Source organism: Labeo rohita, chromosome 1, assembly GCF_022985175.1.
Source record: "Labeo rohita strain BAU-BD-2019 chromosome 1, IGBB_LRoh.1.0, whole genome shotgun sequence".
Lineage (NCBI taxonomy): Eukaryota > Metazoa > Chordata > Actinopteri > Cypriniformes > Cyprinidae > Labeo > Labeo rohita.
The window spans coordinates 17,445,453-17,472,501 of record NC_066869.1 but is presented as its reverse complement, the minus strand read 5'-3'; the positions used below and the strand labels follow the sequence as shown (position 1 = coordinate 17,472,501).

General features: G+C 35.4%; 3 protein-coding genes and 1 long non-coding RNA gene across 4 annotated transcripts; 3 read left to right on the top strand and 1 right to left on the bottom strand.

Annotated features, from left to right (window-relative positions):
* Positions 1–3,979: 3,979 nt before the first annotated feature.
* On the top strand, positions 3,980–12,076 carry sgms2a (sphingomyelin synthase 2a). The gene is made up of 6 exons (XM_051116081.1): positions 3,980–4,250; positions 6,066–6,637; positions 8,463–8,580; positions 8,834–8,987; positions 9,195–9,361; positions 11,370–12,076. The coding sequence occupies exons 2-6, from the start codon at positions 6,201–6,203 to the stop codon at positions 11,553–11,555; spliced, it is 1,062 nt and encodes a 353-aa protein (XP_050972038.1). The 5' UTR covers positions 3,980–4,250; positions 6,066–6,200; the 3' UTR covers positions 11,556–12,076.
* Positions 12,077–12,687: 611 nt separating this feature from the next.
* On the top strand, positions 12,688–19,477 carry LOC127170671 (cytochrome P450 2U1). The gene is made up of 5 exons (XM_051118838.1): positions 12,688–13,203; positions 15,688–16,341; positions 16,419–16,580; positions 18,379–18,546; positions 18,658–19,477. The coding sequence occupies exons 1-5, from the start codon at positions 12,780–12,782 to the stop codon at positions 18,834–18,836; spliced, it is 1,587 nt and encodes a 528-aa protein (XP_050974795.1). The 5' UTR covers positions 12,688–12,779; the 3' UTR covers positions 18,837–19,477.
* Positions 19,478–20,576: 1,099 nt separating this feature from the next.
* On the top strand, positions 20,577–26,479 carry hadh (hydroxyacyl-CoA dehydrogenase). Its single transcript, XM_051120164.1, has 8 exons — positions 20,577–20,756; positions 21,250–21,378; positions 21,467–21,624; positions 23,602–23,728; positions 23,877–23,966; positions 25,705–25,777; positions 25,860–25,976; positions 26,052–26,479. Exons 1-8 carry the CDS (start codon positions 20,640–20,642, stop codon positions 26,168–26,170), a joined length of 930 nt encoding a protein of 309 aa, XP_050976121.1. The 5' UTR covers positions 20,577–20,639; the 3' UTR covers positions 26,171–26,479.
* On the bottom strand, positions 22,039–23,564 carry LOC127171481 (uncharacterized). Its single transcript, XR_007828524.1, has 2 exons — positions 23,165–23,564; positions 22,039–22,301 (listed from the first exon to the last, which is right to left on the bottom strand). It is a non-coding gene; the product is annotated as an uncharacterized LOC127171481 (long non-coding RNA).
* Positions 26,480–27,049: the final 570 nt, after the last annotated feature.

Genomic DNA, 27,049 nt, shown 5'->3' with positions numbered 1-27,049 from the left:
TTAAACTTGTTATTCATGAAAGAATCCTGAAAAAAAATAAAATAAAATAAAAACTCACAGGTTCTAAAAAATATTTGGCAGCACAACTGTTGATATTATCCAACACTGATCATTCTAATAATAAATCCGCATATTAGAATGATTTCTGAAGGATCATGTGACACTTAAGACTGGAGTAACAGCTGATAAAAATTCAGCTTTTCATCACAGGAATAAATTCTATTTTAAAGTATGTTAAAATAAAAAACATTATTTTATATTGTAAAAACATTTTGCAATATTACTGTTTTTTTTTCTATATTTTTAATCAAATAAATGCAGCCTTGATGAGCATAAGAGACTTCTTTAAAGACTATTACAAGTCTTACTGACCCCAAACTTTTGAACGGTAGTGTATGTGTGTACTGTGTATATTCATTATGTATATATAAGTACACAAACATGCATGTATATATTTAAGAAAAATGTTTGTGTTTATATATTAAAAATATTTATATAGAATATAAATTATATGCATATACATGTAAATATTTTCAAAATATCTACTGTATGTGTGTGTATTTATAAATACATAATAAATAAACGCAGTACACACAAAACCAGTCATAAGGGTCAATTTTTCAAAATTGAGATTTATACATCATATGAAAGCTGAATAAATAAGCTTTCCAATGATGTATGGTTTGTTAGGATAGGGCAATATTTGGTCGAGATACAACTGTTTGAATATAAGGAATCTGAGGGTGCAAAAAATCAAAATATTGAGAAAATTGCCTTTAAAGTTGTCCAAATACAGTTCTTAATAATGTATATTACTTATCAAAAATTAAGTTTTCATATATTTACAGTAGGAATTTTACAAAATGTCTTCATGGAACATGATCTTTACTTAATTTCCTAATGATTTTTGCCATAAAAGAAAAATCAATAATTTTGACCCATACAATGTATTTTTGGCTATTGCTACAAATATACCCCAGTGACTAAAGACTGGTTTTGTTGTCCAGGGTCACATATATTATGTAAACAAACTTTTATTTTGGATAAGATAAATAGCGGGATAGCTCGCGCCGCAACCTACTGTTGCTATGGTTACCTCTTCACACCAACGCAGCAAGACTGTTGAAAATAAATAAATACACTGACCAAACTTATAAACGCAACACTTTTGTTTTTGCCCCCATTTTTCATGAGCTGAACTCAAAGATCTAAGACACAAAAGGCCTATTTCTCTCAAATATTGTTCACAAATCTGTCTAAATCTGTGTTTGTGAGCACTTCTCCTTTGCCAAGATAATCCATCCACCTCACAGGTGTGGCATATCAAGATGTTGATTAGACAGCATGATTATTGCACAGGTGTGTCTTAGGCTGGCCACAATAAAAGGCCACTCTAAAATGTGCAGTTTTACTGTATTGGGGAGGTCCGAAAACCAGTCAGTACCTAGTGTGACCACCGTTTGCCTCACGCAGTGCAACACATCTCCTTCGCATAGAGTTGATCAGATTGTTGATTGTGGCCTGTGGATTGTTGGTCCACTCCTCTTCGATGGCTGTGCGAAGTTGCTGGATATTGGCAGGAACTGGAACACGCTGTTGTATATGCCGATCCAGAGCATCCCAAACATGCTCAGTGGGTGACATGTCCGGTGAGTATGCTGGCCATGCAAGAACTGGGATGTTTTCAGCTTCCAGGAATGGCACATGGCACAGCAATAGGCCTCAGGATCTCATCACGGTATCTCTGTGAATTCAAAATGCCATCAATAAAATGCACCTGTGTTCGTTGTCCATAACATACGCCTGCCCATACCATACCCCACCGCCACCATGGGCCACTCAATCCACAACGTTGACATCAGCAAACCGCTCACCCACACGACGCCATACACGCTGTCTGCCATCTGCCCTGTACAGTGAAAACCAGGATTCATCCGTGAAGAGAACACCTCTCCAAAGTGCCAGACGTCATCGAATGTGAGCATTTGCCCACTCAAGTCGGTTACGACGACGAGCTGCAGTCAGGTCGAGACCCCGATGAGGACGACGAGCATGCAGATGAGCTTCCCTGAGACGGTTTCTGACAGTTTGTGCAGAAATTCTTTGGTTATGCAAACCGATTGTTGCAGCAGCTGTCCAGGTGGCTGGTCTCAGACGATCTTGGATGTGAAGGTCCTGGGCTGGAGTGGTTACACGTGGTCTGCAGTTGTGAGGCCGCTTGGATGTACTGCCAAATTCTCTGAAACGCCTTTGGAGACGGCTTATGGTAGAGAAATTAACATTCAATTCACGGGCAACAGCTCTGGAGGACATTCCTGCAGTCAGCATGCCAACTGCACGCTCCCTCAAAACTTGCGACATCTGTGGCATTGTGCTGTGTGATAAAACTGCACATATTAGAGTGGCCTTTTATTGTGGCCAGCCTAAGGCACACCTGTGCAATAATCATGCTGTCTAATCAGCATCTTGATATGCCACACCTGTGAGGTGGATGGATTATCTCAGCAAAGGAGAATCTTGCAAAGGGCCAAAATTAATTCCGTTTTTTTGCACCCAAATGCGGGTTTTGGCAAAGAACATATTTATCTGGTGTCCTAAAATCAGTCTCGCTTTAAAAAAAGTGGAAAAAGATCTCGAGGAGCGTTAAGTGCAAGACGAGCTGAATTTTATAAACAATAAAATAGGCCTACATAATTTGCAAAAGTCGAGATGCGCACTAAACCTGAAAAAGGTAATGTTTCCTCTTTAATACGTTATTTGAGTTATAAATCTGTCAGTTTATGAACTCTAATGTAAAACTTGACTGCGCTGAGATTGCATTAGAAATTAAAGAATGTTAATTGTGACATAAAGCTGGAGTTCTGGAAGACTTTTTGCCCTTGATGGGATTTCTCTGGAGAATAATCCTGATTCTAGATCATTTTAATTATATTCTGAAATTATGTTTCTAGTTGCATCTAAACTTTGAAAGCTGCTAGACATTACAAAGGTACACTGTTTCTAACATGTAATAACTCAACGTAAGATCATTACATTGCAACCATCATCTCTGCTATCCAGCTATCAATTCACTTGGGAGAGGCACGGTGGTTTAAGCCCAGCCAAGGAGACATCCCATAAAACCTTCAAAGGGTGTGTATATAGGTCATAATTTACAGATGAAGATAATTGTATAGTTACACGCACACACACACACACACACATGTAGGTTTCACTATATCAATGAGTAAAACTATAAACCTCGCTAAACCTATACAAACCTGTTAATATCAGTAGACTTGAAGTTATGTTTTGGTTTATTTAAACACCTTTCAAATAGTGAAAATTTCAATATGTTTACCTTTGTCAGCTTTCTGAACTGACAGTTTGTTACTACATTAATTCATGTCAACATCACATTTGTATTCAAGTTGAAAATATCACTAAATCAACTAAATACATTAAAATACATTAACTAAAAAAGGTCAGAACAAGTAGAAATAACTCCATGATGTAGCAAATAGCAGTTGTGTTAAAGCGTAACACAAGGTTAAATTTAAAACAGTACTATCTAAAGACTGGTTTTGAATCCACATCCACAAAATATTCCGGGAAGTGTTGGTTTGTGTAGCATGCAAATGTGTATTCACATTATTTATTTAGCACATGCTTTTATGCAAACGACACACACAAGTGTGGAATACTACGAATTCAGTAAAGTATGCAAGTTCAAGAACACAAGTGCATGAGTGTGCCCGAAAGGGATAATATAATCAGCTCAGAGCACGAGGAGAAAAGCCTTTCTCTCTCATCTCTTTAAGTGTGAGGCGGGGTCTCTTGGTTTTTTTCTGTCCTTCCCTTTGATGCTGAATTTAACCTCCGCACAAGCTAGGAGGGGGGACGCTCAACAGGCCTCGCAACCATATCATTACCAATTTGTTTGCGACCGGGCACCGCTGCTCCCTTGGAGAAAAATACAGGCTTGGTCTGGAGGCAGGAGTTAGGGCTGGAAATAGCACGGAGGCAGGGCAGGGGACATGCGGAGCGGAGCCAGCCAAGCCATCCATTTACTGTCTCTGGGAGCATGTGGAAGAGATTTTCCCCTGCCAGGTCTCCACCACAAACATCACCATTAGAGCGCAGGGTGGAGACTGGGAAAACATGCCACTCTGAACGTGGAGGGATGATGAGATGTTTCAGAGAGACTGTCAGAGGAGGAGTGTAGGACAGATTGAGCTCAATTCTGCATGTAGACCTGCGGGACACAACAGGCAAGTGATTTTGAATTAGAGAAATCCGTCTTTAAGGACTTTGTGAGAAGCTTGGAAAAAACTCTTTTAGCCTGATTTGTGATTTAGTTATTGCATCTACTTAATGTAGCAGGACAAAAGTTATTAGCGATAATGGTTTTTCCTTTCTTGTTGCAGTAGATTGAACAAATGTTGTGTGCAATCCAATGTTCATCCAGAGCAGATTTATAATAAGAACTCATTTCCAATGTAATTATATTTCAGCCTAAATTGATTTGGAGGAAATCGATGCCTTCGTGTTGAGTGATTTGTACAATCCATCATTCCTTCTGCGTCCGTCCTGAAGCTCTGTTTGCTGTTTGTAAATATTGTATGTCGCTGTAATGAGGGTTATTGAGATGCACTGTGGGTGTGATGGAGCAGAGATGTTCTTTCCAGAAAGCTTTCAGATATATAGGCCGTTCTTTAAATGCTCATTTCTGGGTTGAGAAGTCACTACTGGACTCTAACCTGAACATGAATGCTTTTTTATTTTTCCCTATGTGGCTTTTCTGTAGATGGCAGTTTGCACTTGTGTCAGATGTTTCAGCTTTGAAATTATATGCTTTGCTTTGTTTGATTGCACTGAACACAAAAAAGAGGGTCAGTGGATGTTTCATATATAACTGAAAGATTTTTTATAAAAAGTGTATTAAAATCATACCAATACTTACTTTGAAAGCAATTTGGCCTTTAAAATGTAACATTTTACTATTTATTATTTATTACTATTTATTGTAATTGGAATATTCAGTGTCACATGATTTTTCAGAAATCATTCTAATATGCTGATATGCTGCTCAAGGAACATTTCTTATCGAAAACTGTTGTGCTGCTTAGTATTTTTGTGGAAACTGTGATACATTTTGTTTAGATTATGAATAAAAAGTTCAAAAGAACAGCATTTATTTGAAATAGATTTTTTTGTAACATTAAAAAAATCTTAACTGTTTAAAAGTTTTTGAACAGTTAGATTTTTAATGTTTTTGAAAGAAGTCTCTTTTGCTCACCAAGCCTGCATTTATTTGATCCAAAATACAGCAAAAGCAGTAATATTGTGAAATATTTTTACTTATTTAAAATAACTGCTTTCTATTTGAATATATTTTTAAAATGTAATTTATTCATGTGATCGAAGCTAAATTTTCAGCATCATTACTCCAGTCTTTAGTGTCACATGATCCTTCAGAAATTCTAATATGCTTATTTGCTGTTCTAGAAACTTTTTGTATTATTATTATTATTATTATTATCAATATTTAAAACAGTTGAGTACATTTTTTCAGGATTCTCCGATGAATAGATCCAAAGAAAAAATTATAGAATTAATACTTTTAGTTAGCAAGGATGCTTTAAATCGAACAAAATTGATGAAGTGATAAAGACATTTATAATGTCACAAAAGAGTTCTATTTTAGATAAATGCTGTTCTTCTGAACTTTCTATTCATCAAAAAAACCTGAAAAAATTCTACTCAGCTGTTTTCAACATAATATTAATAATAATAAATGTTTTTGAGCAGCAAATTGGAATATTCTTATGATTTCTGAAGGATCATGTGACTGGAGTAATGATGCGCTTTGAAATCACAGGAATTACATTTTAAAATATATTCAAATAGAAAACTGTTATTTTAAATTGTAAAAATATTTAAGAATTTTACTGTTTTTGCTGTACTTTGGAGCAAATAAATGCAGGCTTGGTGAGCAGAAGAGACTAAAAATTCAAAAACTTTTGACTGGTAGTGTATGTCTATAGTGAACTTCATTTAATGTACTTCTCTTTCCTTTTTTAAAGACTGTTCCAGCCACATCATATGAAAGCTAAAAACGCGGGCCTTTCATTATCACCGCAGAGGAGAGTAACCTACAGTGCCTTACAGGAGAGAGTCTTGGCAGGAAGTCAGTCATTAGTGGGTAGCTGTGGGTACTCATGGCATCGACAGACCACCAAGGAATCAAGGACCCCACAAACACCTCCCGAACAGATGGAACCCCATCCCCTGGCACATCTTGCCCCGTCCACAACCACGCTGCTGAAGAAGCAAAGCGGAATGGCTTGAGGAAAGCCCTGGTCAGACATCGAGACTACGTCAAGATTTCCGTGCCTGAAGGAAAGGGCAACCGATTGCCGTCGGAATGGTGGAAGACGTTCATCGCTTTGTTTTATGCCGTTTTGAACCTGGTTTTGACCACGGTTATGATCACAGTGGTTCATGAGAGAGTACCACCCAAGGAGAGCAGCCCACCTCTGCCGGATAAGTTCTTTGACTATATAGACCGCGTGAAGTGGGCGTTTACAGTGACTGAGGTCAATGGAATGGTTCTGGTGTCTATATGGTGTATTCAATTGCTCTTTCACAGATACAAGTAAGAGGCATCACTCAGCATTATACTGATGACATTGTAACCTATTGATTAGCTCTGTTTGATTACAATTAATGGCTTGTTGGGGTTATGTTTAAGATGATATAGTGCAGTGTGAATGCAATAGTCTTGAGGGCAGTCATAAAAATTAATATTGCATTGAGATAGAGCTGGGCGATACCGGTTCAAACGGTAAACCGTAAAAGTTTTATTCTTGCAAACGGTGTGAAGTTTTTAAAAATCAGCAAACTGGTACAAGTGCCTATGCAAGTACACAGTGTCCTTAAAGAGATCCCTGTTAACTGCATACACTTCTGACTAATGGTTGGAAAACTTTTCTAACTATTAATAACATAACTAATATTTAACTGGGCAAATAAACCAACTGTAAATGGCCATAAACAGAAGCCAGAGACACTGAAGTCAGAGCAAAGAGGAGAAAATACTAGCAGGCAGAGCAAACTCACTGTTTACAATGCACAAAATATCCACCTTATTCTTCAACATGGAACTGTTTGAAACTACAAACCAGTGTGTGTTCATAATTAAGGTAATACAATAAAATACTATGGTAAGACACACCAATATGCAATATCAAACAGCAAACATGAACTGATTTGTATACAGCTAAAAATAGCTGGATGGAAATTGAAATCGGCTGTACTGAACGTAAACAGTGTTACTGAACCGAATGATACTTGCATATTTCACTGATTACTGCTGCTGAAAATGGTCAATTATTGTTATGTTTTGGGCTGCTCTAATCGTTCAGACTGGGAAAAACATTTGGAGTACTACAGAATGCCAAAGGTTATAACAAATTAAGGAGAAGAGTCCAAAAAAACTGTCTGTGGAACAAAAGGCATTTGTGGTTGGCCAAACTGAATCAGGATTTCCAGGGCAAGAATCTTGACAACATTTATATTTGTGTTTTTATATAATTTCCAGTCAGGTAGGTGAAGTATTAGGCTAATATCTTAATTAAAACTACTTTTTAACATATCTTTACCACTTATGAAATTGAGTTTGTCAAAATATTTTTAGAGAAGCGCCCTTTTCTGTTTCTCTATATGATTTAGCAGCTTCCACGCGTTTTTTCCAAGGTTTGGACAGCATAAATTAGCAAACATATTCAGTAGTACATTAACTGCAATCAATTCTGTTGTTTACATCCGAGTATTGACAGTATAGCCGTGCATCCGGGTAACTGTACAAATCATGACTTAAGTGTAAACACTATAAAATTTAGAAATGGCCACGGCAGGTCTTATGGCAAAAATAAGGTGAATACTAGGTAGAAAATTCTAAATACTGACCTGCAGTGAAGGGTTTGTTTCTCTGAGAGGAACTGGCTGTCTTCAGAAAAGTTTAGATGGTATTTTCTTTTCATCTTACCCATATATGCATATTGATGTAGTTTTTAAAAGCGAGTTCTGACAAGAACTACCTCATAAATATTGTTCCTTATGCTCCGATAGAGATAAAAAAAAGCCTATTTTTCAGACTAAATCAGCCTGTGCGCATGCATAGTACTGAGCGCACGTCTCGCTGGCTGCTAACTGCAGCTGCAGTGACGCAATTCGCGGCCATAATGAACGTTCCATCTTTCCCCATTCCAAATTACACAAGTGACAAGTCTTGGGTATTCTATAGTCTTTGCTATTATCAAATCTAATAATCAAGTCTAACATCTCATAGTTCTCATTCCAAACAAACATTTGTACTATAGTTATTCATATTGGTGGATAGAGTGTTATAAAAAGGCTTTTTAAAACATCTGTTTAATTATGACTGAAATGTACTTTTTAAATTTTTCTCCTCCATATAGGGCTATTATAGCAAGACGATACTTCTTCCTTTTGGGCACATTGTATATGTATAGATGCATAACCATGTACGTCACCACTCTGCCCGTGCCTGGCATGCACATGGTCTGCGCACCAAAGGTAAAAATGATTTCAGCTGTTCCTCTTTGTCATGATCCCCTCAGGATCTTATACCTAGATAAATTAAGATAAACAAATGCATTTGGCTTTTAAATCTGTAATATCCTCTGCCTTCCTCAAGACAAATATTCCTGCCTTCAGATTCTATCAGTTCATGGAATGATTGTTCATTTCAAGATTCATGTCACCGACCACTCATCTTTTAACATTCAATATCCTCACTCATTTTTTTCCCTTCCCATCCCTCATTCAGCTCCACGGAGATTCCCAAGCAAAGCTGCAGCGTGTTTTGCAGTTGCTCTCTGGTGGTGGGTTATCAATCACCGGATCTCATCTGCTGTGCGGCGACTTCCTGTACAGCGGCCACACTGTCATTCTCACGCTCACGTACCTCTTCCTCAAGGAGTGTATGTCACTTTCTCAAATGGCAGACTTTATTTTAAGACAAAAATACAAAGACTGTCTGCTAATTACAGACTTGAGGTCACTGTATGCAATTTTAGATTCTGTTTTTAGCCATTCAGAAGACACTGAGCCACACTCTGACTGTTCATTTTGCAAGTTCATGCAGCAAACCCATTATGATTCATTACTGATTCTTTGTTTCTCTCTAGATTCTCCTCGTTCGTTCTGGTGGTACCATCTTCTGTGTTGGTTAACGGCTGCTGTGGGTGTTGTGTGTATCCTGGTGGCCCATGAGCACTACAGTGTGGACGTGGTGGTGGCGTATTTCATCACCACCCGACTCTTCTACTGGTATCACACAATGGCTAATCTGCAGGTACATATATCAGTACACTTCCTGTAATGTATTTCCAATGTAAACATATCACATATCAGAACATTTTTAAAGAGATTGATATTAGTTTAATAATTTTCACAGATGGGAATACACTACTCTTCAAGGTTTTTTTTGTTGTTTGCTGCATTTATTGGATCTAAAATACAGTAAAATAGTAATATTGTGAAATATTATAACAATTTAATTTTGAAATGTCATTTATTCCTGTGATGCAACGCTGAATTTTCAGCATCATTACTTTAGTCTTCAGTGTCACATGCACTGTAAAAAACTATTTGTTGAGTCAACTTAAAATAATTTGTAACCTGGCTGTCTTACAATTTTAAGTTCAGTCAACTCAAAAAAAAATTATTCAACTTGAAATGTTAAATTATACTAAGTGACAACTTTGATGAATAGAAAGTTCAAAACCATTATATGATGACAATAAATGTCTTTATTGTCTTTTGATTACATTAATGCATAATTGGTTAATAAAAGTATAAATTTCATAAGAAAAGGGCCCTATGAAATCTGTTTCATTTTTTCCCAATTTTTTTTTATAAAATAAAATAAATATATTTTATGTATTTTTTTTCCCTCAAATTTAGTTTTATTTTGATCAAATTCTGTGTTTTCCATTAATTTTATGGATTCCATTTTAATGGTTTTATTAGATTATAATAATCAAAAGCTTCTCTAAATAATTGATTTCATAAAACACATTTTTAATATTGTGTTTTTATTTTATTTTCAGAAATACTGTGTTGTGTATTTTTCTGATAAATAAGTTCTGGTAAATATTTCTTAAAAATAATGTTTTAATAATATTTATTTATAAGTAGTAGTAGTTGTACTATCATTACATTAAGTAATATATTTATGTCACAGTTTCTTCAAGTTAACCTGAACTTTTTGTTACAGAGACACACAGAACATGCAGGATTCATATTTCAATAGTATGTTTGCAGCTTAATATTCAACAACACTAGTCCATAACACATTTATATTTAAATGTACTGACCTTTCTTTGACTTATGCCACCAAATTTTGGCAAATTCCATGACATTCCATATTATACAGTAAATTCCATTTTTATGACTGGATTCTGCAATTCTGTCCTTGTTTTCTACATAGTGGAAATCATAGGGCTCTAAAAAACTTTTACTGACCCCGAATGGTAGGGAAGATTTCATCAAAGCTGTGAAACATAAGGTGAAAGTCACTAAAACAGCACTTCATGGGGTCTAATGTGTAATTTTCATGTTAAAGCACAATCCTGTTTACATAAAATACATTTTCATTTTGCATATTGTTGATCTTCTTGACCTTAGGTTTCACCTGCAGCCTCATGTTGACATTTACAAATACACACATCTGATACAAAAGGGTAGCTCTTAGCCTAATTTACGATTTAGATTCAGGGTGTCATTAAACCCAAGGCAACAAATCGGCACTAAGCCTTTTACTGAAAGTGTTTACATGACTCAGAGTACACTGAGAATATCCAAATCCATTAGGCCACGCATTTGAGAAATGACTCCCTAATGGTGGTAAAGTGCTGCACATTCGATTTAAGTCAATCTAGATATTTTACACAGGAAAAAATCCTTTCAAACTATCAAAACACAAGCAAAGTATCCTATGATATGAAAAACTGTCATGTCTCAGAAAGGATATTTATGGTGGTTAAAAAGCATCCACAAGCAAAGAAAAAACTGAAATGCAGTGAGAGGTTAAGACTTTGGACAGGTGATGCAAATGTCAACAGGTTCGATCCCTCAAAGACAATCATGTCTGTGTCCTGAAGTGGCTCCAGGGCTTCTGCCCTCAATGATAATGTTGATTTTCATGGAATTGCTAAATTGCTTTGGATCTAAAATGTCATCACAATGCAACTAACCAATTTTTTGTCATGAAAATGTAACCTTAAGTGCATTTATATTATGTGCATCACCACTTTTTATCCTTAGTATGATATTAATTCATATTATCCTGTTTTCGCCAGACTTTAAAGTGTTCTCCGAACAACTACCTCACTCACACCTGGTGGAACCCCGTGTTCAACTTCTTCGAGAGGAACGTCCAGACCCATGTGCCCTGTTCTTTCTGCTGGCCAATCACATGGCCGCCTTCCTGTCTGAAAAACCCCTGTAAGAAATATTCCATGGTGCAGAGCGGCCGGGAGGAGTGAAATCGTGAATTCATCACAATGCCTAGACCAACATGTGGAAATGTTTTGTATTTCGCTTGTGGCTATCTCAGTGTTTACACCATACCAAAGACCAAAGACTGTTTGGCTATTGTTGCTAATTACATCTCCTACAACACTGGGCCAAACAGCTCAAGATAAACAAATTATTGTAAAACATAATATTATTTGACAAGTCATTGTTGATATTTTTACATTAATTTATATTCAGTCAATGTGGACATTTAAATAAACACTTTTGTAAGGATTTAAAGGGCCAACTTAAAGTGTTTGGAAAATGATGGATTTTTGGAAAATCTTGCTTTCTGTCAAAACAGATCTGTCAGTTTGTGCATGCTTTTTAGTTGTCATATTTTTCCTTGTCTGTTTATTTAATTGTCATCTAAAACACGTTTGTCATAAAAAGTGTTTAGTTCATTTTATACACTATTTTATGTTAGAAATGCATGCATTCTTTTTCTAATGATTCACGCCAACTGTTCTTTCAGTTTCTTTTATGCTTATTTTCTGTGTCTTAAAAACATAATGACATTTTATGGAAATAAATGGTTTACGATAACACCTAGTGTACCTCATGTTGCATGAAATGTATAAACACTTCTTTACCAAAATGTTTATTCAATTACCAATGCTACAAAAAGAAAATTAATGCATAAATCTGAAAAAAGTTTTAAATGTTCATAACATTTAACTGTACTTATTTACCTCTGCAGATTATTATTATTGTTATATAACTGTTAAAATATAAAATATAAATGTAGAAATATATAAAGGGTTAATATAGTTACTTAAAAAATCAACCTGTTAAAGAACATTTTAATTATGGGAAATGCTGAATGAACTAAATGTCATTTAGTTTAATGTACTAAAATAACTAAAAAAAATAATAATAATAGTACCCCAATTATACTAAAATCAGAAATCACATGACTGTAACCTCCTAAGTTCATCTCTGGTGAAGCTTCTGTGTTCGCTTTCTCTTATTGGATCAGTTGACCCCACCCATTCGCTTTCGTCATCGGTTGATTCACCAATCAACTCTCAGCGTGCTTCTCTCAGCCAATAAAAAATACAAAAACACTCTACCCATGCTGCAGCGCCGACAACACAGGAAGAAAATGTGTTTGATCAGCAGATAGCAGGTATTGATCAGGAGGAACTATGCGTCTGTTTTAGGAGTCAGTGGATTTGATACGTGCGCCAGTCATGGACGCTTCGCTGTGTGTGCTGTGCCAGTATTTGTTCTCGCCTGCAAACATTGTGGGTTTGATTGCGTTTGTGCTTGTTTTCTATGTGCTGCAACAGTATGAAAGGCGTCAAAGATACGCGAACATCCCTCCGGGTCCAAAGCCATGGCCAATCGTGGGCAACTTCGGGGGCTTTCTTGTGCCTTCGTTTATTTTAAGACGACGCAAAGAGTTTGCAAAGAGCTCTAATCCGTTGTCACCTCAGGCTGGACTCATGGAGATGTCCAAACTCTATGGGAACATATTCAGCATTTTTGTTGGGCCTCAGCTCATGGTCGTGCTGCATGGATATGAGACTGTCCGGGACGCGATGTTAAATTATCCGGAGGTCTTCTCTGACAGACCGCATATACCTCTCGTAACTATTATCACCAAGAGAAAAGGTAAGATAAGCAGGCATAGTTAATGATTGCTGCATGTCATGATAATAGATCGGAGTAGATTAGAGCTGAACAGAATTGATCAAAATAGAATAAACTGGAGCAGAATAGTTCAGAACAGAAATATACAGTATTGAAAAGTAGAAGAGACTAAAACAAAATAGAATAGAACATGATAAAACAGCAGAATGGAACAGAATAGAATAGAGTAGAATGGCATTGAATTGAATAAAAGAGAATACATTTAAAAAGAACAGAATAGTAGAAGAGACTGACAAAAAATGGAATAGAACACGATAAAACAGCAGAATAGAACAGAGTGGCACTTAATAGAATAGAATAGAGAACAGTAGAAGAGACTGACATAATAGAACATAAATCGGCAGAATAGAACAGAGTATAATAGAGTGGCGCAGAATAGAACATAATAAAATAGAATTAAACAGAATAGAACAGTAGAAGAGACTGACACAAAATAGAATGTAACAAAAAAAATGGAACAAAATAGAACAGAGTTGAGTGGCATAGAATAGAACAGTAGAAGAGACTGACACAAAATAGAACATAAATCGGCAGAATAGAACAGAGTATAATAGAGTGGCGCAGAATAGAACATAATAAAATAGAATTAAACAGAATAGAACAGTAGAAGAGACTGACACAAAATAGAACGTAATAAAACAGCACAATAGAACAGAATAGAACAGAGTTGAGTGGCATAGAATAGAACAGTAGAAGAGACTGACACAAAATAGAACATAAATCGGCAGAATAGAACAGAGTATAATAGAGTGGCGCAGAATAAAACATAATAAAATAGAATTAAACAGAATATAACAGTAGAAGAGACTGACACAAAATAGAACGTAATAAAACAGCACAATAGAACAGAATAGAACAGAGTTGAGTGGCATAGAATAGAACAGTGGAAGAGACTGACACAAAATAGAACATAAATCGGCAGAATAGAACAGAGTATAATAGAGTGGCGCAGAATAGAACATAATAAAATAGAATTAAACAGAATAGAACAGTAGAAGAGACTGACACAAAATAGAACGTAATAAAACAGCACAATAGAACAGAATAGAACAGAGATGAGTGGCATAGAATAGAACAGTAGAAGAGACTGACACAAAATAGAACATAAATCGGCAGAATAGAACAGAGTACAATAGAGAGTCTGAGAATAGAACATAATAAAATAGAATTAAACAGAATAGAACAGCAGAAAATAATTACACAGAATAGAATAGAACAAAATGGCAGAAAGGAACAGAATAGAACAGAGTAGACTGGCATAGAATAGAATGGAATAGAATTAAACAATAGAACAGTAGAAGAGACTGGCACAAAATAAACATAAAATGGCAGAATAGAACAGAGTAAAATAGAATTGCGCAGAATAGAACATAATAGAATAGAATTCAACAGAATAGAACAGCAGAAAGGAATGACACAGAATACCATAGAACAGAATAAAACTGTTTTAATGGAACAGAATAGAACAGAGTATGATAGTTTGAAGCAGAATTGAATAGAATAATACAGAACCGAACAGAACAGTAGAAGAGACTGACTCGGAGTAGAATAGAATCAAAGCAGAATTGAAAACCATAGACTAGAACATAGTAAAAGACTGGAGCAGAATAGAATAATGTAGAATTGACATACTGACACAGAATAGAATAGAATAGAATAGAATAGAATAGAATAGAATGCAAAAGAATAGAACAGGATATAATAGACTGGGGCAGAACAGAATAATATAGAATTGAACACAACTGAAGACCAGAAGAGACTGACTAAGATTAGAACAAAATAAAACAGAATGGAAAAGAATAGACTAGAAAATATAAAATTGACTGGAGCAGAAAACAATAGAATAATTTAATAATTTAACAGAATACAACAGCAGTAGACACTGATGCCAGAATAGAATAAAAAAAGAATAAAACAGGGCAGAATGGAATAGAATAGAACAAAGATTGGCACAGAATAGAATAGATTAGAATTAAACAGCAGATCAGCAGAAGAGAATGACAGAATACAATAAAACAATAAAATACAGCTTAATGGAACAGAATACAACAGAGTATGATAGTCTAGAGTAGAATTGAATAGAATAATATAGAATTGAACATAACAGAACAGTAGAAGAGACTAATTTAGAATAGAATAGAATCAAACAAAGCATATTGGAAAATAATAGACTACAACAGAGTAAAATAGACTGGATCACAGAACAGAATAATATAGAATTGAACAGAATAGAACAGTAGACATGACTGACACAGAATAGAAAAAAATAAAACTTGAGTATAATAGACTGAGACTGAATAGAATGCAAATGATTAAAATAATTCATTTTTGTAACAAATGCGTTCATACATTTTCATACAAAAATTATTTTAAAAAACCACAAAGATTTAATATTTCAAAAACAAAAGTGAAGCTTTGTATGTTTTAACCGAATGTTTTTCACAGGGATTGTGTTTGCACCCTATGGCCCATTGTGGAAGACAAACCGTAAGTTCTGTCACAGCACTTTACGCAGCTTTGGCTTTGGCAAGCTGAGTCTGGAGCCGTGCATCCATGAAGGCCTGACCGTGATTAAAACAGAACTGCAGAGCCTCATCGAAAAAGCAGAGCCTTCTGGTATCGATCTGACTCCCCTCATCAGCAGTGCTGTCTCCAACGTCATCTCCTCCATGAGTCTGGGTCAGCGTTTCCATCACCAGGACCAGGAGTTCCGGACCATGCTGAATCTCATGTCTCACGGGCTGGAGATTAGCGTCAACACATCCATTTTGTTGGTCAACGTCTTTCCCTGGCTCTACTACCTGCCCTGCGGCGTTTTCAAGGAGCTGCGGCGCGCAGAGATCGACATCACAGCCTTCCTAAAGAAGATTATAGCGAAGCACAGGGCCACGCTGGATCCGGAGAATCCCAGGGATTTCATAGACATGTATCTAGTGGAGATGCTGGCCAAGCAAAAGGGAGATAATTCAGAAGAGAGCTTGTTCTCAGAGGACGATCTCTTCTACATTATAGGGGACCTCTTTATTGCAGGCACCGATACTACCACAAATAGCATGCTGTGGAGTATTCTCTACATGTCCTTGTATCCTGATGTGCAAGGTGTGTTTACCAGCGCTCTATAATGTAAGTGTTTTTTTTCTGGTTATATATGACATTTTTGTTTGATGAACCCTCAGAGAAAGTTCAGCAGGAGATTGATGCCGTGGTGGGATCTGAGAGAGTCCCATCTCTGACTGATAAGGGCAGTTTGCCGTACACAGAAGCCACCATTATGGAGGTGCTGAGGATGACTGTAGTAGTTCCTCTCTCCATACCTCACATGGCCTCTGAAACCACAGGTGAGGTCAGGCCTTTGGCAGGAAAAAAATACGGAACTGATGCCTCGTGAATCTTGTCAAGCACAGTAGAAGAAAATGACACAGAATAGAATAGAATAAAACAGTAGAAAAGAATGACAAAGAATAGAACATCATAAAATGGCAGAATGGAACTGAAAAGAACAGAGTATAATGGATTATAGAATAGAATAGAATAGAATAGAACAGTAGAAGAGAACAACACAGAATACAATAGAACAGAATAGAACAGAGTATGATACTGATGAGTCTTAAGCAGAATTGAACTGAATAATATAGAATTGAACATAACAGAACAGTAGAATAGACTTACATAATATAATAGAAAGAAAAACAAAGCAGAATGGAAAATAATAGAACATAGTCAATTAGACTGGAGCAGAATACAACAGAAGATGTGACTGACACGGAATAGAACAGAATACAATAGAATTAAACTGAACAGAAAAGAAGATACTGACACAAAATAGAACATAACAAAATGGCAGAATAGAAAAGAGTATAATAGAGTGGCACAGAAAAGAATTAAACAGAATAGAACAGAAGAGAGACACAGAATAGAATAGAAATAGAATAGAATTAAACCAAATAGAACAAACAGACCAGCACAAAATAGAACATAAAACGGCAGAATAGAACAGCGTATAATAGCACAGAAAGAGAGTGGCACAGAATAGAACAAAATAGCAAAATGGAATAGAATAGAACACAGCACAATAGATTGAAAGAATAGAATAGAATAGAATAGAATAGAATAGAATAGAATAGAATAGAAGGACACAATACAATAGAACAGAATAAAACAGCTTAATGGAACAGAACAAAGTATGATAGTCTGAAGCAGAATTTTATAAAATAATATAAAACTGAACATAACAGAACAGTAGAAGAGACTGACTCAGAATAGAATAGAATCAAACAGAATAGAACAGAAGAGACTAGCACAAAATAGAACAATAAAATGGTAAAAATGTACAGCGTATAATAGAATGGCAGAACACAGTATAATAGACTGGCATAGAATAGAATAGAACACAGAAAACTATATAACAGAATAAAACAGCTTAATGGAACAGAACAGAGTATGATAGTCTGAAGCAGAATTGAAGAAAATAATATAGAATTAAACATAACAAAACAGTAGAAGAGACTGACTAGAACAGAATCAAACAGAATAGAACAGAAGAGACTAGCACAAAATAGAACATAATAAAACAGAAGAATAGAACAGAGTATAATAGAGTGGCACAGAACAAAATAGAATTTAACAGAATAGAACAGTAGAAAAATAACGCAGAATAGAATAGAACACAATAGAAGAGAACAGAATGAAACAGCTTAATGAAACAGAACAGTACAGAGTATGATCGTCTGAAGCAGAAGTGAATTGAATAGTATAGAATTGAACATAACAGAACAGGTATACATACCTGTAGTTTTTCTTTCCTTTTGAATTTGGGGTGAAATGTGACCTGGATATTTTTTTATCCAAGTTTTTGATTTTTCTTTTGGATCAAAAAAGAATTGTTTTGTTTTTTAAATGTTTATCTAAAGTTAATTGTTAATGAATAAAACTGAACCAGATCAACTTGAACTTCACCATAAGCCACATATTGGCACTAGAATGTAGATAATGGTCAGACTTTAACCCCTGTATTTTTTTTATATTAAAGGTTGTACAAATATTATGACTGTACAACTACTTTGAGGATTAAAAAGCACAAACAAATATATACTTTAAAAAAAATATAACACTCCAGTGACATTTGTCTCTTCCCAGAATTCAGAGGATATACTATTCCTAAAGGAACAGTTATCATCCCAAACCTCTGGTCAGTACACAGGGATCCCACTGTGTGGGAAAATCCTGATGACTTCAATCCAGGCCGATTTCTGGATGAACAAGGAAAACTTCTCAGGAAAGATTGTTTTATTCCATTTGGAATAGGTATGTAGAAATCAGTAGTTGGAAACCACCAATTTAACATGTTTATGTTTTAAGTTACCACTACTGCTGCAATGAAAACTTTGTTTAAATTATGTTTTCTATATCTGGCAGGTCGCAGGGTGTGCATGGGTGAGCAGCTGGCTAAGATGGAGCTGTTTCTGATGTTCACAAGCCTGATGCAGGCCTTCACTTTCAGGCTTCCCGAGGGTAAATCTGCTCCATCCATGCACGGACGCTTTGGCCTGACTCTGGCTCCATGCCCATTTACTGTCTGCGTGAAGGCACGCTGAACAGGCTTTAAAAAAATGTCATTCCTCGAACAATGAGACATGACTGGGAAGCAAATTGCACGTGCTGTCCATTATTTGGACCATAAAATGAAGTAAGGACCTTTGCGGTTGCATGATTATTTTAGGTAAAATTTTCTTGAACAATTTCAAGAAATAAGAACACATACCTAAGTATTATGTCAGCATATTTCAGTTTTAGAATTACATTTATTTTAAAATATTCATTAATTTTTTAAAGTTTTGAGATTATTTTATATGAAATGTTCCTGAACAATTTCAAGAAGTAAGAACACACACCTAAGTATGATATCAGCATATTATTACATTTATTTTAAAATATTTGTTTCACAATCTGTGAACTCCACACAGGCTGTACTGTGTGTGTGTTTTTTTATTTTTTTTTCGAAATGATTACTTAGTTACTGTACTGTACTATGAGACTGTTATTATTATACATTTTTGAGCAATTATTACAGAAAAGTCGTTGTTAAAACATGAATGGGTGGGATAAAAAGCTCTTTTAACACAACAACTAATTTATTTCATTTGCCTATTAACAATGTTCAGTGTAACAATGGACATACATATGTATTTTTTATGTATTTTATTTTTTTCTTTCTAAAAGTTATGAATGCTTTCAGGATTTCCAACACATCTAAAAATGATTTATCATGTTTGCTGTCATTTTGTGGTGGAAATTAAAATCGAAATAGTTTTGGAATAAAATGGCCAGTCTTGCTACAGCTAATTTCATAGCTAGAATTTAATGTGTCCTAAATACACACTATTTTCACACTTTTGTATAATTTGACTAAAATGCTGCTTGATTGGAAATGATGCACAATAAAATATTTTGCTGGAAAACAGTATTTACCTTGATTTGTCTTTGTCTTTCTTCCCACATCATGTGTCGTGTTTCATCAGAGGACCTGGACCACAAAACCAGTCATAAAGGGCCATTTTTGAGATTTATACTGAAAGATCATCTAAAAGATGAATACATAAGCTTTCCATTGATTTGTTTGTTTGTTAGGATTTGAAAATCTGGAATCTAAAGTTTGCAAAAAAAAAAAAAAAAAAAATTGAGTTGTGCAAATCAAGTTGGTAATATGCAATGAATATTACTAATGAAAAATTGTTTTGATATATTCACAGAATGAAATTTACAAAATATCCTCACGGGACATGATCCTAATGCTTTTTGGCATAAAAGAAAAATCAATAATTTTGACCAATACAATGTATTTTTGGCTATTACTACAGATATACCTGTGCTACTTAAGACTTTATTAAGGACAAACAGTTATGGAGGAAATAATGCTATAATTGTGGGTACAGTTGGCGATTTTAAAAATTCAGTATGGGTTTTCAATAGGTTTTATATAATATCATGCATCAGTATCGTTTATTAACGCCAATCTTACACAATTCATCACGAAAAAAAAACATTTAAAAAATTAAAAACAGCAATTATACGCGGTTGTACAATAATAAGAAATGAATTACTAACATTATCATTTTATTAATTTTTCTCCTTTTACAAAGATGTAACTTAGGAATTGTAATCAACATTTAGAGTGGAATTTTACATTAAAACGCAATATTTGTTAATAATAATAATGAGAAACACACACTGACAATATACTAGTTGTTGTAACAATAAATCAAAAGGGCTTTACTGTATCTGAAAGGTCGTCGCAAGGGGAGAAAACCACGTGAACACATCAACTCAAGTTCTCGTGCACGCGCTGAGCAGAAGCTTGTGCACGCGCAGTGTGTGCCATTCGCAAGAAAGCCACCGCCATGGCATTCGTTACACGCCAGTGCATCAGGAGTCTTTCATCTTCTGCAGCTCTACGTGCTGCTATTAAACATGTCACTGTTATCGGAGGCGGGCTGATGGGAGCTGGCATCGCACAGGTAAAATTAAAAATAAAGGAAATCGTGTTTTGCCAAGCTAGGCTACAAGCTAAGTGCTATCAACGCAGTTATTGAAGATCATTCTTTAATAATTTCAAGTTGCGTGTAGTTGCATGCGGTGATGACGATGTGTGAATGAGTTTTGGCTAGTTGTTGCAAACTTCTCCCACCATGTTGCTTCTGTCTTGTAACTTCATGTCAAAGAGTGACCTTTCACCCACTTACCTAGCACACATAAGGCTTACTTTTTTTTCTTCATATTCCTATCGTGTTCGTTTATTTAAAACATATATTAAATATGTATGTACATGTACATACATATACATGTTTGGAAAGACATACTGAATGTTTATTATTAGGTGAACTATACCCTGAATTAGACTTTGCTGTGTCTCTCATTGAACTTGGTTGCTTTCTGCACTAAAACAACTGACTTTGTGTTATGTCATTAGAAAAATGACATCATGCTACTTTTTTATTTGTTGTTTTTCAGGTTGCTGCATCCACGGGACATTCAGTGGTGCTGGTGGACACATCTGAGGACATACTGAAGAAATCTGCAAAGGGTATTGAGGCTAGTCTGAAGAGAGTGGCGAAGAAGAAGTTCGCAGAAAAACCTGAGGTAAGTTTGACAGCACCATCTTCAAGTCATATAAATTTAATGGATAATCATGTTCTATTGTTCATTAACCATGGCTCACGTTCTCTAGGATGGAGAGGCGTTCGTTCAGAAAGTCCTGAAGAACATCTCTACAAGCACAGATGCTGCGTCCATAGTTAAGGGCACTGATCTTGTGGTGGAGGCTATTGTGGAAAACCTCAAAGTCAAACAAGATCTGTTTGGAGCTCTGGACAAAGTGGCCCCAGAGTAAGAAAATCACTTTTTTTTTGTTGTTTTTTTTATTTCTCAGTTGAAATATTTGTAAGAAAAAAATACTGGGTGCAGTGGGGCTAAAGGTGCATTTGATTTGATTTTCCTGTTAACCACTAGATGGCACAAAATCTCACAGCATTTTCTATGGATTTATGTAGCAAATAAGGTTTAAGCTGCCCACTAATTACATGGAACAGATACAGAGTGCATGTATGCATCCTAATTTACAAACTTTTAAGAATGCCAAGAATTTAAGAATGCCAAGAATGGCAAAGCTTGGTTTAGTATTATATCAGTCGGATTAGTGTTGTCACGGTACCAAAATTTCAGTATTCGGTACCAATACCATTGAAAATCCACGGTTCTCGGTACCAATTTCGGTACCAAATCAAAACACAAAAACATGAATTGAACAACACACTATTTTTATTTATAACAAACAAAAATAAAACAAAGTTTTGACTTGGAAGCTGGTATTTTGAGCTGAGGTGATGAAGCATTTGCTGGAATCCCCATTTTTCACTGTATAAACTGGCACTTAATCCATACATGTGAATTCAGCAACAGCTCGGTTCAGTTTTCTTGCCTTTTTGTCGTACTTCTGCTGCTCAAAAGCATCTGGAACCATTGTCTGCTTAGGAGTTTGGTTCGTGGTCTTCTTCAGCCTGCAGCTGTAAAAGGAAAATATAATATACTTCAGTAAAACAATGGGCTGAGTCTGACTAAATGCAATATTAGATTGACACCAGCTAAACAGAACTTTATATATAACTTTTCAGTAAATAACAAACCTCAGCTTTTTATAACAAAGTTAGATAAGATTACTTATACTGAGTGTAAGATATCAATGTTACACAGACGGAAACTGTAGTATTAAAAACACTTTACAAAAAGATAACATTTAACATGACTTAATAAACAAGTGTTACATAGCAATTATTCTTCTTAATTTCAAAATGTATTCATCATTTATTTTAAATTAAAAGTTGTATCTGTTGACATTATTTCACGCACAATGAACAAACATGAACGATCAAATGTTTGTATACATTTGTATACAACATTCACACACATTAATTAATGTTCACTCACTGTAAATTTATGTTAGATAATATATTAAGTCATGTTAATGAATAGTATCTTTTACCAAACTATACAGGACTGTATTTGACTGTACTTTTATTTAATCAAACTGCGCAAACTATATTTCATAGCCTAGAACTGCTTTTCTGATGGACCGATTTTAAGGCATTAACCATACATTTGTACATTTGTTCTCTAACACACATATTTTAGCTACACGGGTCATTTAAAAGCCTCAGGTGTGTAAAAATAGTACACTATCATGTCCTGTTTTTTTTTTTTTAAATAAATGCTATAGGAGCATTAAACACTTAATAAAGAAGTTTATTCTAATTCTCGCGTTAGCATTAGCCGCGCTTATGCTAACGATTAACTAAGCAAATGGCGATGTTTATTTAACGTATAATTTTTATAACAGAAGCTCTAAATATAAAATTAAATTAAAACTTACCTGCTTGAACTTTCATTAAATCTGGGTGTCGGTTTTTGAGGTGTTTTATTAAGTCGATGTATTTCCTCCTTTTGAGAGAGAACTTCGATGACACCGTTTGCAAGTGGGTTTCTGATGATCTATGATGTTGCCCTTGTCATCAGTCGCAAATACAAAATATTTCCACACGTGGCTCCTTCCTCCTTTCTTTTCAACAAGCGGATTCAGAGCAGCCGCATCAGCAGCACCACCGGTCGCCGTGTCTTTCTGCTTTTATGAAGAAGACGCAACTGCGCACTTTTTGCATAGCGCAGCAAGAACCGGGTTGACGGGGTGCTCGGTACCACCGGTACTTAAGAAAACCTGGGCCCGTAACATTTAATTTTTTTTAGTACCGACTTGGTACCGAAGTACCGGGTCTTTTGACAACACTAAGTCGGATGTTTCTCTTTTTTCAGACACACTATCTTCGCTAGCAACACATCCTCCCTGCCAATCGCAGATATTGCCAGCTCCACTGCCAGATTAGATCGCTTTGGTGGTCTGCATTTTTTCAACCCCGTCCCAATGATGAAGCTGGTGGAGGTTTGGATTGAGTTTATGATTAACTTACTGCACAACCATCCACATTAATGCAAATGACTTTTTGTTTTCAAGATGAATTGAATATAAATAAAACGTGTACTTTCATTGTCTTTTTAACTATTTGACTTGATTAACCGTCTCATCTCAGGTAATTAAAGCTCCAGGAACAAGCCAACAGACTTTTGATGCTCTTCTTGAATTCAGCAAAGCTTTGGGGAAGCATCCAGTGTCATGCAAAGTGAGTGTTGTGTAATCTTGTTTCATTAGCAAAGCCTAACAACTAGCCTAAGGCAAGCTAGCAAACATGGTAAAACATGATAAAAACATGAAATTTCTTTGAATATGGTTGAAACATGCTAGACATATTCTAAAATGTTAGCAATGTGTTAAAACATTTTAGAAATGTGCTAAAACATATTAGAAATGTGCTAAGATATTCTAGCAATGACAGAAACGTATTGTGACATCCTAACAATGTGTTAAATCATGCTAAAAATGTGCTAAAATAAACAACTAGCCTAGGGCAAGCCATCAACATGGCAGAAAACCTGATAGAAACATACAGTATCCTTAAACAGGCTTGAAACGTGCTAACAACATTCTGAAACCTGTTAAAACATGTTAGAAATGTTTTAAACATGATAGAAACAACATGTTTAATCAAGTTAGCAATGTGTTAAAAATCTTAAAACATACTGCTTAAACATGATAGAAACATTAAAACGTGCTACATGTAGTAAAACGTGCTTAATCGTTAGCAATGTGTTAAACATGCTATAAACATGCTAGAAAAATGTTAAAACATGGCAGTGAAGAGTTGAAACATGCTAAAAATAAATTAACTATATGTTAAAACATGCTTAATCATGTTAGCAATGTGTTAAACAACCTAAAACAAACTGACAATGTGGTTAAACATGATAGAAACATGTTAAAACATGCTACATCTGTTAAAACATGCTTAATCACGTTAGCAATGTGTTAAACATGCTATAAACATGCCTATAAACATGCTAGCAAAATGTTAAAACATGGCAGTGAAAAGTTGAAACACACTAAAAAGATATTAACCATGTTGAAATATGCTTAATCATTTTAGCAATGTGTAAAACATCCTAAAACAAACTAATAATGTGCTTAAGCATGATAGAAACATGTTAACTTGCTACATCTGTTAAAACATGTTTAATCATGTTAGCGACGTGTTAAACATGCCAGTAAAGGGTTGAAACATGTTAGAAAGAAATTAACTGTTAAAACATGCTTAATCATGTTAGCAATGTGTTAAACATGCTATAAACATGTTAGCAAAATGTTAAAACATGCTTAATCACGTTAGCAGTGTTAAACATGCTATAAACATGGTAGCAGTGTTAAAACATGCCAGTAAACATGCATGTTGAAACATGCCAAAAAGATATTTGCATGCTTAATCATGTTAGCAATGTGTTAAACATCATAAAACATATTGACAGTTTGCTTAAACATGGTATAAACATGTTAGCCAAGTGTTAAAACATGTTAGAAAGATATTAACTATATGTTAAAACATGCTACACGTTAAAACATACTTAATCATGTTAGCAATGTGTTAAACATCCTAAAACCTACTGCCAGTGTGCTTAAACGATAAAAACATGTTAAAACATGCTTAATCATGTTAGCAACGTGCTAAACCTGTTATAAATGCGAAACTTTATGCTTTAAACTTTGTTAGTAAAGTGTTAAAACATGCTAGTAGGGAGCTGAAACTTGCTAGAAAGTAACCAATTTGTTGAAACATGCTAAAACATTCTGAAGGCTTTTAAAAACTATATTCAACTTTTAGACAAGGCTTTGTCAAGTCAACATCAAAGTTTGTCTTCAAACTTTATCTATCTGGGATTTATTATTAGTGATTGAACGCAATAATTGTTTGTGCGTGTGGTTAGAGATTTGAACAAATCCCTCTGCTTTCATTTGCTGTCTCCTCTCAGGATACTCCAGGTTTTATAGTGAATCGTCTGCTGGTTCCTTACATGCTCGAGGCTGTTCGGCTACACGAGAGAGGTACAGTCAAGATTATGAATGGATACCCGAACATATTTTGGCACAGATTTCTGGGTTTCATCTTGTTTCGTTTATTTCGCAGGTCACGGTTCTAAGGAAGACATTGATGTGGCCATGAAGCTTGGGGCTGGTTATCCTATGGGTCCGTTTGAGCTTCTGGATTATGTTGGATTGGACACTTCCAAGTTTATTATCGATGGTGAGCTTTTTGAATTGAGCATACCAAGTTTTATGTAACAGTACTGTGTTGATTTCTAATTATGGGTTTGTGTAGGTTGGCATGAGAAGGACCCCGACAACCCCCTGTTTGCCCCCAGTCCCCTGCTCAACAAACTGGTAGCAGAGGGCAAACTGGGCAAGAAAACCGGAGAGGGATTCTACAAGCACAAGTAACAGAAATGAAGACTAAACCAGACCACATAAGTCAACGAAATGCACTGGATAGAACTGCTCATCCTGAAAAGACTGTTTGATTGTGAATTTCATAAATGTATAAAGGTTAAGTGAGTGGTCAGATGCACCACTTGTCCCAGGACAGTCCTGTATGAAATACTGGACCACTTGCAAATCAGTCGAGACATAAAAGGTCTGTAAGACAGGAATGTCGTCCACTACATCTAGTGCCTTGCTGTGATTGGTTAAAAACTTGCGTTCATTAATTCTGAATGTTTATGACATTAAAAGTTTGAAAATGTCTTTTCATGTTTTGTAATTACTGCAATCATTGTCAGATTCGCATTAGAAGGTAGAATGAGTGCATCTGACAAGCTTTAGTGAGACTAAGGAGTTTTTCAGGACTTTATCTCGGTCAGTCATATGTACCACGGGTGTTTTAATTTTTGCCATAGAAAATTACGTGAAATGGTTTAATGTCGCGAGGTAAATTTCGTCATTATATAACATGCAGCCACTAGATGTCGCGGTTTCATCATTTATTTAGACACGGTTCCCAGTCAAGAAAACTATCAAGAGTTCTATCCAGTATAAATGTACTGCCTGCACATAAAAAGCAACTCGAAAACAATTCATTAAATTTGTTCTAAAAGTATTTGGACTTTTAGATCACAATTAAAAATCTATAAATGTCATTATTTAAGATAACATAAAACAGCTACTAATACTTTTTTAAAGATAAATCCCATCATTTTTGTGGCCACTGTATGCACACACGATATATGAACAATCAAGCGTTTTAAAGTTATATCAATAATTACCATAGAGTGATGAATCATGTTTATTCACATGCTTTGTACTTTCTATTAACTTTTGGGG

Bases quoted from the DNA above. Each gene is read 5' to 3' on its own strand.
- LOC127170671 (XM_051118838.1), top strand. From the start codon at position 12,780: ATGGACGCTTCGCTGTGTGTGCTGTGCCAGTATTTGTTCTCGCCTGCA. The intron at 16,342-16,418 runs GTGTGTTTACCA...ATGAACCCTCAG, and splicing joins CTTGTATCCTGATGTGCAAG to AGAAAGTTCAGCAGGAGATT. The intron at 18,547-18,657 runs GTATGTAGAAAT...TATATCTGGCAG, and splicing joins TTTTATTCCATTTGGAATAG to GTCGCAGGGTGTGCATGGGT.
- hadh (XM_051120164.1), top strand. From the start codon at position 20,640: ATGGCATTCGTTACACGCCAGTGCATCAGGAGTCTTTCATCTTCTGCA. The intron at 20,757-21,249 runs GTAAAATTAAAA...GTTGTTTTTCAG, and splicing joins TGGGAGCTGGCATCGCACAG to GTTGCTGCATCCACGGGACA. The intron at 23,729-23,876 runs GTTTGGATTGAG...GTCTCATCTCAG, and splicing joins CAATGATGAAGCTGGTGGAG to GTAATTAAAGCTCCAGGAAC.
- sgms2a (XM_051116081.1), top strand. From the start codon at position 6,201: ATGGCATCGACAGACCACCAAGGAATCAAGGACCCCACAAACACCTCC. The intron at 8,988-9,194 runs GTATGTCACTTT...GTTTCTCTCTAG, and splicing joins GTACCTCTTCCTCAAGGAGT to ATTCTCCTCGTTCGTTCTGG. The intron at 9,362-11,369 runs GTACATATATCA...TGTTTTCGCCAG, and splicing joins ACACAATGGCTAATCTGCAG to ACTTTAAAGTGTTCTCCGAA.